At 17.7% G+C, this 11,281-nt stretch overlaps 4 protein-coding genes across 4 annotated transcripts; 1 reads left to right on the forward strand and 3 right to left on the reverse strand.

Moving 5' to 3' along the window:
- Positions 1 to 1,294: 1,294 nt before the first annotated feature.
- PGAL8A_00095200 (conserved Plasmodium protein, unknown function) lies at positions 1,295 to 3,763 on the forward strand (the record flags this gene model as incomplete). The annotated part of the gene is made up of 2 exons (XM_028672110.1): positions 1,295 to 2,534; positions 2,658 to 3,763. 2 exons carry the CDS (start codon positions 1,295 to 1,297, stop codon positions 3,761 to 3,763), a joined length of 2,346 nt encoding a protein of 781 aa, XP_028526068.1.
- Positions 3,764 to 4,054: 291 nt separating this feature from the next.
- PGAL8A_00095300 (conserved Plasmodium protein, unknown function) lies at positions 4,055 to 5,062 on the reverse strand (the record flags this gene model as incomplete). The annotated part of the gene is made up of 5 exons (XM_028672121.1): positions 4,055 to 4,094; positions 4,270 to 4,373; positions 4,479 to 4,593; positions 4,691 to 4,757; positions 4,897 to 5,062. The coding sequence occupies 5 exons, from the start codon at positions 5,060 to 5,062 to the stop codon at positions 4,055 to 4,057; spliced, it is 492 nt and encodes a 163-aa protein (XP_028526069.1).
- A 1,063-nt stretch (positions 5,063 to 6,125) lies between these two features.
- On the reverse strand, positions 6,126 to 8,423 carry PGAL8A_00095400 (mRNA (N6-adenosine)-methyltransferase, putative; the record flags this gene model as incomplete). Its single annotated transcript, XM_028672132.1, has 1 exon — positions 6,126 to 8,423. One exon carries the CDS (start codon positions 8,421 to 8,423, stop codon positions 6,126 to 6,128), a length of 2,298 nt encoding a protein of 765 aa, XP_028526070.1.
- An 825-nt stretch (positions 8,424 to 9,248) lies between these two features.
- On the reverse strand, positions 9,249 to 10,535 carry PGAL8A_00095500 (ribosome biogenesis protein BRX1 homolog, putative; the record flags this gene model as incomplete). Its single annotated transcript, XM_028672143.1, has 1 exon — positions 9,249 to 10,535. The coding sequence occupies one exon, from the start codon at positions 10,533 to 10,535 to the stop codon at positions 9,249 to 9,251; it is 1,287 nt and encodes a 428-aa protein (XP_028526071.1).
- Positions 10,536 to 11,281: the final 746 nt, after the last annotated feature.

The following is an 11,281-nucleotide window of genomic DNA, read 5'->3' on the forward strand; positions in this document are numbered from 1 at the left end:
AATTATTGATAAATAGAAAAAGATATAGCTTTTTTAATAATATAATTAAAAAATTTACAAAAAAATGATTTAATATATTTAGTAAAAAAAAAATAAATAAATACAAAATTTTTATAAAATAACGTATTTTTTCTTCATTCAAAAGAAAAAAATGAAAAATCAAAAATAATTTTCCAAATACTTAATAGGATGTTCGGTTGATTTATATTGTCTAATTTTAAATATTATAAATAGAATATCAATTTATTTCATGAACAAAAACACATTCTAAACTTATCAATTGTTCTTTAATATAATGTAATGAAAACCACAATAATAATAACAAAGATTAAAATAATAAATTTTTAACATTTTATACAAAAATGTCAAAAAAATGTTTTTAATGCGTTAATATCAATAAAAATAAAAACTTTTCCTAATTTTAATATTATTTCAAAAAAACAAAAAAGATTCATAAACATTTATTATTTTCTACCGAAATTTTTTTATTAATATAGAAAATAGTGATTAGTATTCCCAGTAACATTTTTTTTTATGTTTAATATTATAATATAATATTTCCTGTGTGTATATAATAAAGGTAGTGGATAAATATGCTTTATAAATTATTTATATTTGAAACACTATTCATTAAATATAAAATTATTAAATAAAAATTATATAATTTTTTTTTATATATAAAACTTCTATAACATGTTTTGAATTATAAGATTTAAAACATTTATTTGTAGTATTAATAAATGATGCTTGAAGTTAGACCTTTATATAATTTTCAATAAAAGAAAAAAATATAATAGTATTATAATTTTTATGTTTTACTTTTCAATATAAATAAATAAATATATTTTTACTTTTTTCTTTTTGTTTTTGTTTTTTTTTTTTTTTAATTACAGTATTATAATTAAATACATAAAAAAAATAAGTATTTTTATACTTCATAAATTATAATATGGAAATAGGTGTAAATAATTAAAATATACAATTATATATCTTTGTTGTTCACATTTTTAGTAAACATTAAGAAATTTAAATTTTTGTATTCTTTTAATTTATGTTTTATGTGTGTGCACTCATAATATGTTGTAAGTTGTACAAAAATAAAAAAATTTGTAATTCCTTTTTTTAATTTTTTCATTATTCACTACTCTGATAAATTACAGTAAATTTATTTTAATTTTTTTATATATTATAAAATATTAACCTTATCTATTTATTTAAAAAATAAATGAATAAATATGCATGTGTGTTTGATTTGTAAAAATATTTTACGGGAAAAAAAGATAGAAATATAAAAATGGATTGTATAGAGAATAACTCAAATAATATAAAAACAAATTTTAATACTGACGATGATTTTTTTGATTTATTTAAAAATTGTGATACTTTAGTGAATTATAAAAAGAAAGTAGAAATAAAATCTTTAAATGACTTAATTCATATTTTTGTACATGATAAAGAGAGAATTTATGATGAATATAAACCATGCGAAGCATTTGAAGAAAATAGTAAAAATGAGGAGGAAATTAGTGAAAAAGATGAATTTTATACAAAAGAAAAAGATGAGAAGGGAAAATTAAATGAAAATGTAAAAGACGAGCATAAAAAAAGTTTATTATTTAGAAAAAGTGATGAAATCAAAGAAGTTGCTATGAATGATAAAAGTAAAACTAATTTAAAAAATGTAGGACTAGATGTTTCAAAAGATTGTGGTAGTACATATCCTATTTGCATTAATGAAAATTATAATGAAATTTTATATTTATCCAAGAAAAATGTAAGCGAAGATTGTATTCATTTAAAAAAAATACAAAAAATATGTAACGATATAAAAAATAATTTAAAATTTTATAAAGTAGAAAATCACGATAAATATAAATTTAGACCCAGAGATATTAATAAAAATTTAATTAAAAAAAAACGTGATTCATATAATACAGAATATACTAATTATAATATTTGTGGGAAAGATTCAGAAAAAAACTATTTAAGAGATATTGAAAAAAGATGCAAGGAGGTAGTTCAATACTTAAATTTTAATTGTGATTTAGTAGACATAAATGAAGTAATTGATATTTTAAATATAATTACCAATCCAGATTTTGACGAAAGAATAGATAAATATAAGTATTTGAAGTTATTCATTACCAATTATCATTATGTTTATCCTAGTGAAGATATTGATAGATTAAGAAAAATTAGAAAATATGTTAGAAGTAATTATATTCATAAAGGAGATTTTTATATAAATGAAAATGACATTTCTGATATATATTTAAAAACAAATTTAGATAAAATATATAGAAATGAAATATTTGTAAATAATATGTTAAATTTACATATAGATAATGGAAAGTTTTGGATACAACTTGTACATAATATATGGATACCCCTTACAATAGAAAATTTGAATTCTCTCCAAAATTCATTTTATTCTTATTTATTTAACTATGATAATGATGTTGCTGTTCTTGATCAATTCACGTATTCAAGAAGAGACAGAAAATTTTACAAATTTTCACACTATATTTTTACAGGTATAAATAAATGTATATTATTATTTGTATTATGAGTGTATTACATTATAATTTTAATAATTAAAAATATAATTTTTGATATTAATTTTTAATAATGATTTTTTTATTTATTTTTAACTATAGGAATATTATTTAGTGGTATTCCAAGTATTTATAGGTTGTTAATGAGATTGTGTACTTATAAATATTGCGAGGTTAGAATAAATATGATACTAGAAAAAAATTATGATAATATTTATAATGATATTGTTATATCAAGTTTAAATTATCATATTGACGCAATTAGAAATTTTTTTCCTTTTTTTAAAGAATACAAAAACATAAATATGGAAAATATAGTTGAGAATTTTTTTGACTCTTCATTTTTTAGTATAATAATTTCCTCATTAAAAAAAAATAATATTGAAAGGGTGGTTTTAAATCAAAAATATTTAAATTTTATTAACTCATTTTTTTTAATGATAACAGAATTTTTATATGGAATATCAAGTAAAAAATGTCTTGAAAAAATTAATGATAGTCAAATAAATTTGCTGGAATGTTTCGATAATATTTTTTATGATGATATGAATATATTAATAGGTAGAGATATTTTATTATTCACAGCTGATTTATTATGTTTATACAAATTAAATTCCATATATATTAAAAGGAAACATTGTAACATTATTCTAAAAATGACAAATTTAATCAAAAATGCATATTATATCAAAGATCCATTAACAAATAATGATACATGGAAACAAACTTATGTAGTTGCTGTAAAAATTAACCATTTTATAAAATGTGCTTTAGAAAGAAAACAAACAATAAATGATAATATCATGCTTCAAGAATTAACATTAATTAACAGATTCTATTTTAACGATTTAAAACAAGAAAATTCTATAGGTGAATTTTATTGTTTGAAAAATATTAATTATGGTATTTATTGTTGGAATTCTGTTTGCAATAAATATACTAATATACATCATTATGAATATAATAAAAATAATTTTGAGTACTGTCAAGGATGTTATATTGCAACATATTGTTCAGAACAATGCAGATTAACTCATTTACTTTCGTCACATCATAATGTATGTGTTTATTTTAAAAGAATCCCGTCATTTTTAAAATTTAACACTTTTAATGTTGATTTCAACTTTTATGATATGAAATATTTAAACATTTTTCAAAATATTGATATATTCGATAAAGAAAATGATAAGTATCATGTTATTTATTGAAATAATATTTGTTCTACACCTTTTGTAAGGTATATTTATTGAATTTTAAAAAATTTTATATCATATTTTTTTTTTTTTAAGTAATTGTATCTTGTAAATAAAAATATAAAATAAAATGTAAAAATTTTATAATATTAAATATCGTCTTATTTTTTTTTTTTTAAACAAATGTTAAATTTTAATTAATATAGTTATGTATATTTTACACATAACTTGTTTGAATATTTCTTTAATAAGGAATTTTTCTCAAGAAAAAAATTATATTTAAAATTTTTCAATTTCAAAAAATTTTCAGTTTCTTTTTTCAGGGATCCAACCTTTTTCTTTATCTCTATAAAATATCATTAACAAAATAATCAGAAAAGTAAAAGAGCAAAAAAGAAAATTTTATATTTAGAAAATTTAATTTTGAAAATATTTTATATAATTATTCATAAACACTTACAAATGTATTTATAATTATTTAATTATTTTTTATTATCTTTCTTTTTTTTTTTTTTTTTTACGTGTATACAAATCTATTGTATCTTGCTCTTTCATCTGATCTAAGTAAACTTGTGCCATTTTTTTTTCTTTCTTCAAGTATTTGTTTTTCTCTGAATTTGACATACTTAAACAAAAAAAAAAAAAACATATAAATATATACATATGTTACAAAAAAATATTTTTTAATAAAATGATAGTTTATTTGTATGTTTCTAATATGCTTATTTACTTCAAGATTTTCGTATTTTTTTAAGCATTTCCTCATTTTAACCATTAAATCTTTGCACTTTAAAATTGTCCATAATCTTCCTACTGAACATTCCACATATTCATCAATTTCTGCTCTGTGGAAAAAATTTCGAATAAAGCATAAATATTATTTCAACTTATTTTTTAAAATCCTAATTTTTTTACTTTTTATATATCTAATTCAATTTTTACCTACACTTGTCCCTTAATTCCAAAGCTAGTATCTTTTGAGCTTCTTTTTTTTCTTTTTGTTCTATTACTTGAAATTTTCATATGTTAAATATAAAATTAAAGCATATAATGTATGTATATTTATGTGTAGTTTATAAATATTTTTTAATTTTTAATATATTTTAATTTTTATAGTTATATAAATTCACTCTATAATATTTACATACAAGTAGATTCTTTTATTTCAAAATACGGGTTTCTATTTTTTCTATTGTTTTCTATAAAATCCTTCGGTAAAGATTTTTCAAAGTTTTCCTTTTCTTCTTCATCATAATTATTTTTGATTATTTTTTGATCTTCTGATCTTCTTATAGGGGTCCATATTTTTCTCATTTTATTTTTACATAATTTTTAAAAAACTTATTTTACTTTTTTAAAAAAAAAATTGGATATATTTATTTTTGTTTATCCAGTGTTTAAAATAATATCAATAAATTTAGTTTTAATTTATAGATTTTTTTTTCAAATTTAATTATTAAACAGAAGAAAAAATCATAGCTAAATAAAGGTGTTATATGTAAAGGTTAATTATAAATTAATGTTTAGTTTTACACTCGGTTGTTTATACGTATGATTCTTTTTAATCAATAGATTAAAAAAAAAAAAATTATTTTTCAAATGAAATTTTTTACATTTTTTTTTTTTTTTTGAAGTAATTATGTATTTTTTTTATAATTAAAAAGTTAATATGAAAATAAAAATAAAACAATTTTCTCTAAAAAATAAATAAAAGGAAAAATTAGTTTTTTTTTTTTTATGGGAATTCTTTTTTTTTGAATGATATGTACTTTTATTTTTTTTTTTTTTTTTTTATATATTAAGAGTATATAATTAAATGAAAAATTTAATTTAAAAAAGAAAAATAAATAAATATATTGACATATCCTTGTAAATGTATTTATATTGTATATTTTAAAAAATGAAATTTCTTTAAAAAAAAAAAAAAAAAAAAAAAANNATTAAAAAAAAAAAAAAAAAAAAAAAATCATTAAGACAAATTTATTAAAAATCATTAAAATAATAATAAAAAAAAATTATTCATACAAAAAAACAAGAATAATAAAAAGTAAATATTAAACGAATTCGAATTGTTTATATGATGTCTAATTGCATAATTGAAAAAAAAAAAAAAAAAAAAAAAACTTTATTTTAAATTTAAAATCTTTTTTTATCATTTATTTTTTTATGATTTTACTAAAATTATTTTATTTTTTATTATTCTTTTGTAACCTAATTTTTATGATTTCAACTTTTTGGGATAATTCTATTTTTATAATTTGATCCATATAATCCTATTTCCGTTCTTTTTTAGGGGCATAATTCTAATATGCATTATAATTATATTTTTATAGATATACTTTTTACTATCCATTTTTATATTTCATTTTTTACGGTTTCAGTTTTCACATAAAGGCAAGTTAAATAGAGATGCTACTTTGTTATATCTTTCCTTTATTTGGGGATGATGTAAAACGACACCATTTAATTGATTTCCTAAAGTGATCCAGTTATTTCTACAATTATGTGGTCTTCCAAAAAGTTCAATTTTTAAGTTTTGTGGACATAATCTTTCTATAATTGAATAAATTTCATCAGGTTTTCTTGAAGTCTCTCTAACTTCTGACACAATAACATTACAATCAATATTTCTATTAATAACTGGGTTACCTTTTATACCTACTAAACAATGTTCTTTTGAATGATTTAACCAATGACCAGTTCTACCTGTTCTTATAATTCTTTGTAAATGGTTTGTTTTTACCCATAATATTTCTTCTACTCTTTTGTATCCCCATATTTGCAAGCATTCTCTTGCTAATTCCATTGCTCTTCCAGTTACCCATAAAAAGATCATTCCTTCATCTTGTATTAACTGTACAGGTAAATGTTTCATTTCATTATCTGTCATAGTACCATAAGGTAAATCCATATGAATATCCCAAGGTGGATCAGCCATTACTACACTAACATATTGATTAAAAATACTCAAATCAAAATTTCTTAAATCACATCTAATCCATTGAGGGCCATATGTATTATCATTTATATTACAAATAGATAATTTTTCTTCATTTATATTTTGCTGATTATTAACTATTTGATCATCTTTATCTACTGCATAGTGAACAAATTTACAAGTTTCTATATGTCTACAGGTATCTAAATAAGAACAATCCCCTAATGATGGATCAGTATGCTCAGATATAATTTTTTTAAAGTGTACCTTATTGCAATCTTTACTATGCTTTTGACAAATTTTTTTTGTTAAATAAGGACATATAATTTTTACAGAATCATCCTTCTTTTGAAATTTTTTTATTCTCATTTCTTCTATTACAGTTGGTGCCTCAATTATTGAAAGTATATTTGTTTTTTCTTGTTTAATTTTTTTTTCCTTTGCTGTCGGCTCATTTATCAAATTTTCTAAATAATTGATCTTATTATTCTTGTTATCTTCTTTGTTTTTCATATTATATTCTCCTATATAACTTTCATTATTACCTTTTGTTCCTTTATTTTTTATTTTTTTTTTTTTTTTCTCATTTTCTTGTAGTAAAGAATTGTAATTATTACCACTACTATCTATAGGTATATCCTTATTTTCATTTAAAGGTGGTGTTACTATTTTTTTTTCTTCATTTTTTACTTTGTCATTATTTTTTATATTACTTAAATTAATCATATTATTGTTATTTAATGCTTTTGCATCATTTGCATTTTTGCAAGTATTATTTAAGTGATACAAATATTTAAATAATAAATTTTTAATATTTTTTATATATATAACTTTTATTATTATATTTATACCAATATTTTCTATATCTATACATTTTTCTTCTATTTTAATTTCTTTATGTTTTTCATATATATCATTAAAATTTTCGTTATTTGTACCTATAAATTTTGAATTATTTTCGTATATCTCTTCACTTTTATTTGATAAATATATTAATACGCTATTTATAATATTTATTTTTAATAATTTTATATTTTTGCGATTTCTATTTTTTATTTCTCTTAACATTTCTACCGATGTTAATGACGTGTTCATAACAGATTGATTTTCTTTTGATTTTGCACACATATGTAATAATAATTTACACACATATATTAATAATATTAAACTATTATTTATATCTATATTGTTTAAATCATTTATTAATTCATATATATTATTCATAACTATTTTCTTTTTATCGTTATCATTATTCACTCCTGATTCTTTGTTATGAATATAATAATTTATAGGTGAAAAACTATTTATATTTTTATTAATATTAGTATCTTTCATTAAATTATTGTTTCCGTCATTATCTAATAAATTATCAATATTTTTTCTATTTAAAGTATTTTCTTTATTATTAAAAATTTTATCATTTATATTATTCTTAATTAGTTTATTTGGATTTTTAATATCATTATTATCTTCATTTGTATATATTAATGGTTTATAATTATGACTGGTACTTTTTAAATCCTTTAGTTCATTCTCTTTTTTATGATCACTTTTTTTTTTTTCAACATTTTGTGACATAGATTTATTTGTTTTATCATTTTTATTTTCATTATCTTGATTTTTTATCTCTCTCTTTTTTTCTAAGTTTGCTTCCTTTTTTTCTCCAATATCAATTAAATTTATGTTTTCTAATAATTCCCTTTTTCTTTTAAGATATTTTTCTCTTGCTAATGACATTTTCAAAATTTAATTCTTTTTTTAATATTTATTATATGATAAATATTAGTAAAAAAAGAAATAAAATAATTTCAAGTTATATATTTTTCTATTAAAAAATTTATTTTTCATTTATTCTTTTTAATTATATTTTCCACCTATTTTTTTTTTTTTTTTTTGAATTTTTTTTTTTATTTAAAGAAACGCTTCACAAAGAAACTATTTTTTCTATAAATACGAATGTATTTATAAATATATAAAATTATAATTTTTTTTATATCATTTCTTATATGGGCAAAAAAAAAAAAAAAAAAAAAAAAAAAAAATGAAATAAAATAAAATAAAATAAAACAAATGAATAAATGAGTAAAATAGAATTCATTTGTTTTTATAATATCTAATATATTTAAAAAATTATTTAGTTTTTTATATGTTGTATTTGCGTCATTAAAAGAATTTTTTTTTTTTATTATGCTGTATAACTACAAAAGAATATTACATTTATTAATCTTCATTCAAAGTTTTTGTTTTTATTTATGAATTTTATTATAGTTTTTTTTTTTTTTTTTTTTAATTTTTTTGTGATTTATGAATAAAATATTTTTAAAACAAAAAAAAAGAAAAAAAAAAAAAAAAAGATGCTGTATTAATATATATATATATATAAATTTAATTTGTTTTAAAAAAATTTTTAAAATAAAAATGTCTATGTATATTTTAATTTTAAAAAATATATATATATATATATATATATATATATATATATATGCTTAAACATGCTTGACATATATAAGTATTTTAATAAAATTTGAAATATATTAAGCAAATCTGTACATACATATTTTTTTAAAAGTCAATATCTGTTTTAATTAATCTATTGATTGATTTAATTTTTTTAATTTTTTTTTCTTTCTTTTTTATGTTAATCATTTTTTTTTTTAAGTTTTGATCTAACTTCATTTGTTGAGGTGTAACATAATTTTTATATTTTACATTCTCATAAAGAATTCTCCCTTTAAAACATTCTTCAAATATTTTTATGATATGTAGGGTAAATTTGGGACCTATTTCTACAAGTTTTTGTTTATTAATATTATTTGAGTCAGCTAATGTTATTGGTAATATTTGATAATGCCTAAAATAAATTAAATTATTTATATAGAAAAAATTATAACAATGATCATAAAAAGGTTTGCTTAAGGGATGATAATTAGGAGTTCCAAACACATGGATAAACATTTCTTTAATTATCTTTAAATGATCTAATTCATCAAAATGTTTACTAAAAATTAAAAGTGGCCTAGAATATAATAAACAATTACCTGAAAAAATCAAACTATGCAAAGGTATATAATCTAATATTTCAAAATATAAAGAAGGCCCAGTTAAATTTTTGCATATCCATAAGCAATATCTTTTCTTTTTTACATCAAAAAATATAATATTATTGCAATTTCTACTATAACTGATTTCACTTAATTCACTTTTATTTAATTTCTTATCCCATTTATTTTCTATTTTATGATGTGGTAATAATAATTTTAGATTTTCTATAAATGATTTACAATTTTTTTTTTTTAACGGGGAACGTACAATTAATACTCTTTGCTTATTTTTCCATAATTCACTTTTTTTAATATACTTAGCATCTTTTAATAAATAAGGATCCTCATCTATTTTCAATAAATATCTATCTTTTTCATCATCAATTTGTTCATTTACCCCTTTTTTTACTTGTTCTTTTTCATTAATATTATTTGTGTTGTTCTCATTCATATTTATCTTTTTTTTCGCTACTACTTTTTTCCCATTTTTTATATTCCCACTAATTCCTATATGTTTTTTTTTATTATTTGAACCATTTTTTACTATCCTATTTTTTTTTATATTTTTCTTTTTATTTTTTTTATTTGTTTCTTCATTAAAATTTATCTTTTTATCTATCAGACCACCTGCCTTAAGTAAATTCTTTTTTGTTTTATTTTTCTCAATTTTTTTGTTAATACTTTTTTTATTAGATAATGTACTTTTCAATATTTTGTTATTAATCATTTTCTTTTTTCTTTTATTATCTGTATCCTTTTCTCGTTCATAAAATTCTTCTTTTCTCTTTTTCTCCTTATTATTATACATTCTATATTTTTACTTTGTTAATTTACTTCTTCATCAAGCTTTTCTTAATACTTTTTAATTATATAAAGAATATTTAAATCATAAAGAAAAAAATCTTTAAATTCAAATTCTTTTGTGATTATGAAAAAAAAAAAAAAAAAATATATGAATCGTATAATTTGTAGAAATTAGTTGTAAGGTAAAAAATAATATACAATATAAAATATTTATATAAATACAAATGTTTATGAAATTATCTTGGAGTAGTTATATATCTTTTTTTTTTTTTCTGATTTTAACAGAATAAAAAATATATAAGAAATTTAGTTAATATTAAAGTTAAACAGATATAAAAGAATTTATATATATTTAAAAGGGATTTATAATATAGTTATAAAAAATAAAATATTTATAACACAATTATTAAACAAATTATTTTTTTTTTTTTTTTTTTTTTTACAAACTTATTAATAAAAAAAGAGATAAAATAACCTATAAAATGTTTAAATGTATTGAAAAATTAAAGTAGAAATTAAAATAAAAAAAAAAAAAAAAGGAATATAACTTTTACAAGAATATTTATTATATTAAAAAAAAAAAAATACATATATATATAAATATACGTATTCAAACTTTAAGTCACTATTAAAAATTTAGTACCATGAATTTAAAATATAGAGTCGTAAATAATTTTGATTAAATAATAAAAACAAAATATTTAATATTAAAATTTGTATATATTAAAAAAAAAAAAAAAAAAAAAAAAA

Source organism: Plasmodium gallinaceum (genome assembly GCF_900005855.1).
Source record: "Plasmodium gallinaceum strain 8A genome assembly, contig: PGAL8A_v1_62, whole genome shotgun sequence".
Lineage (NCBI taxonomy): Eukaryota > Apicomplexa > Aconoidasida > Haemosporida > Plasmodiidae > Plasmodium > Plasmodium gallinaceum.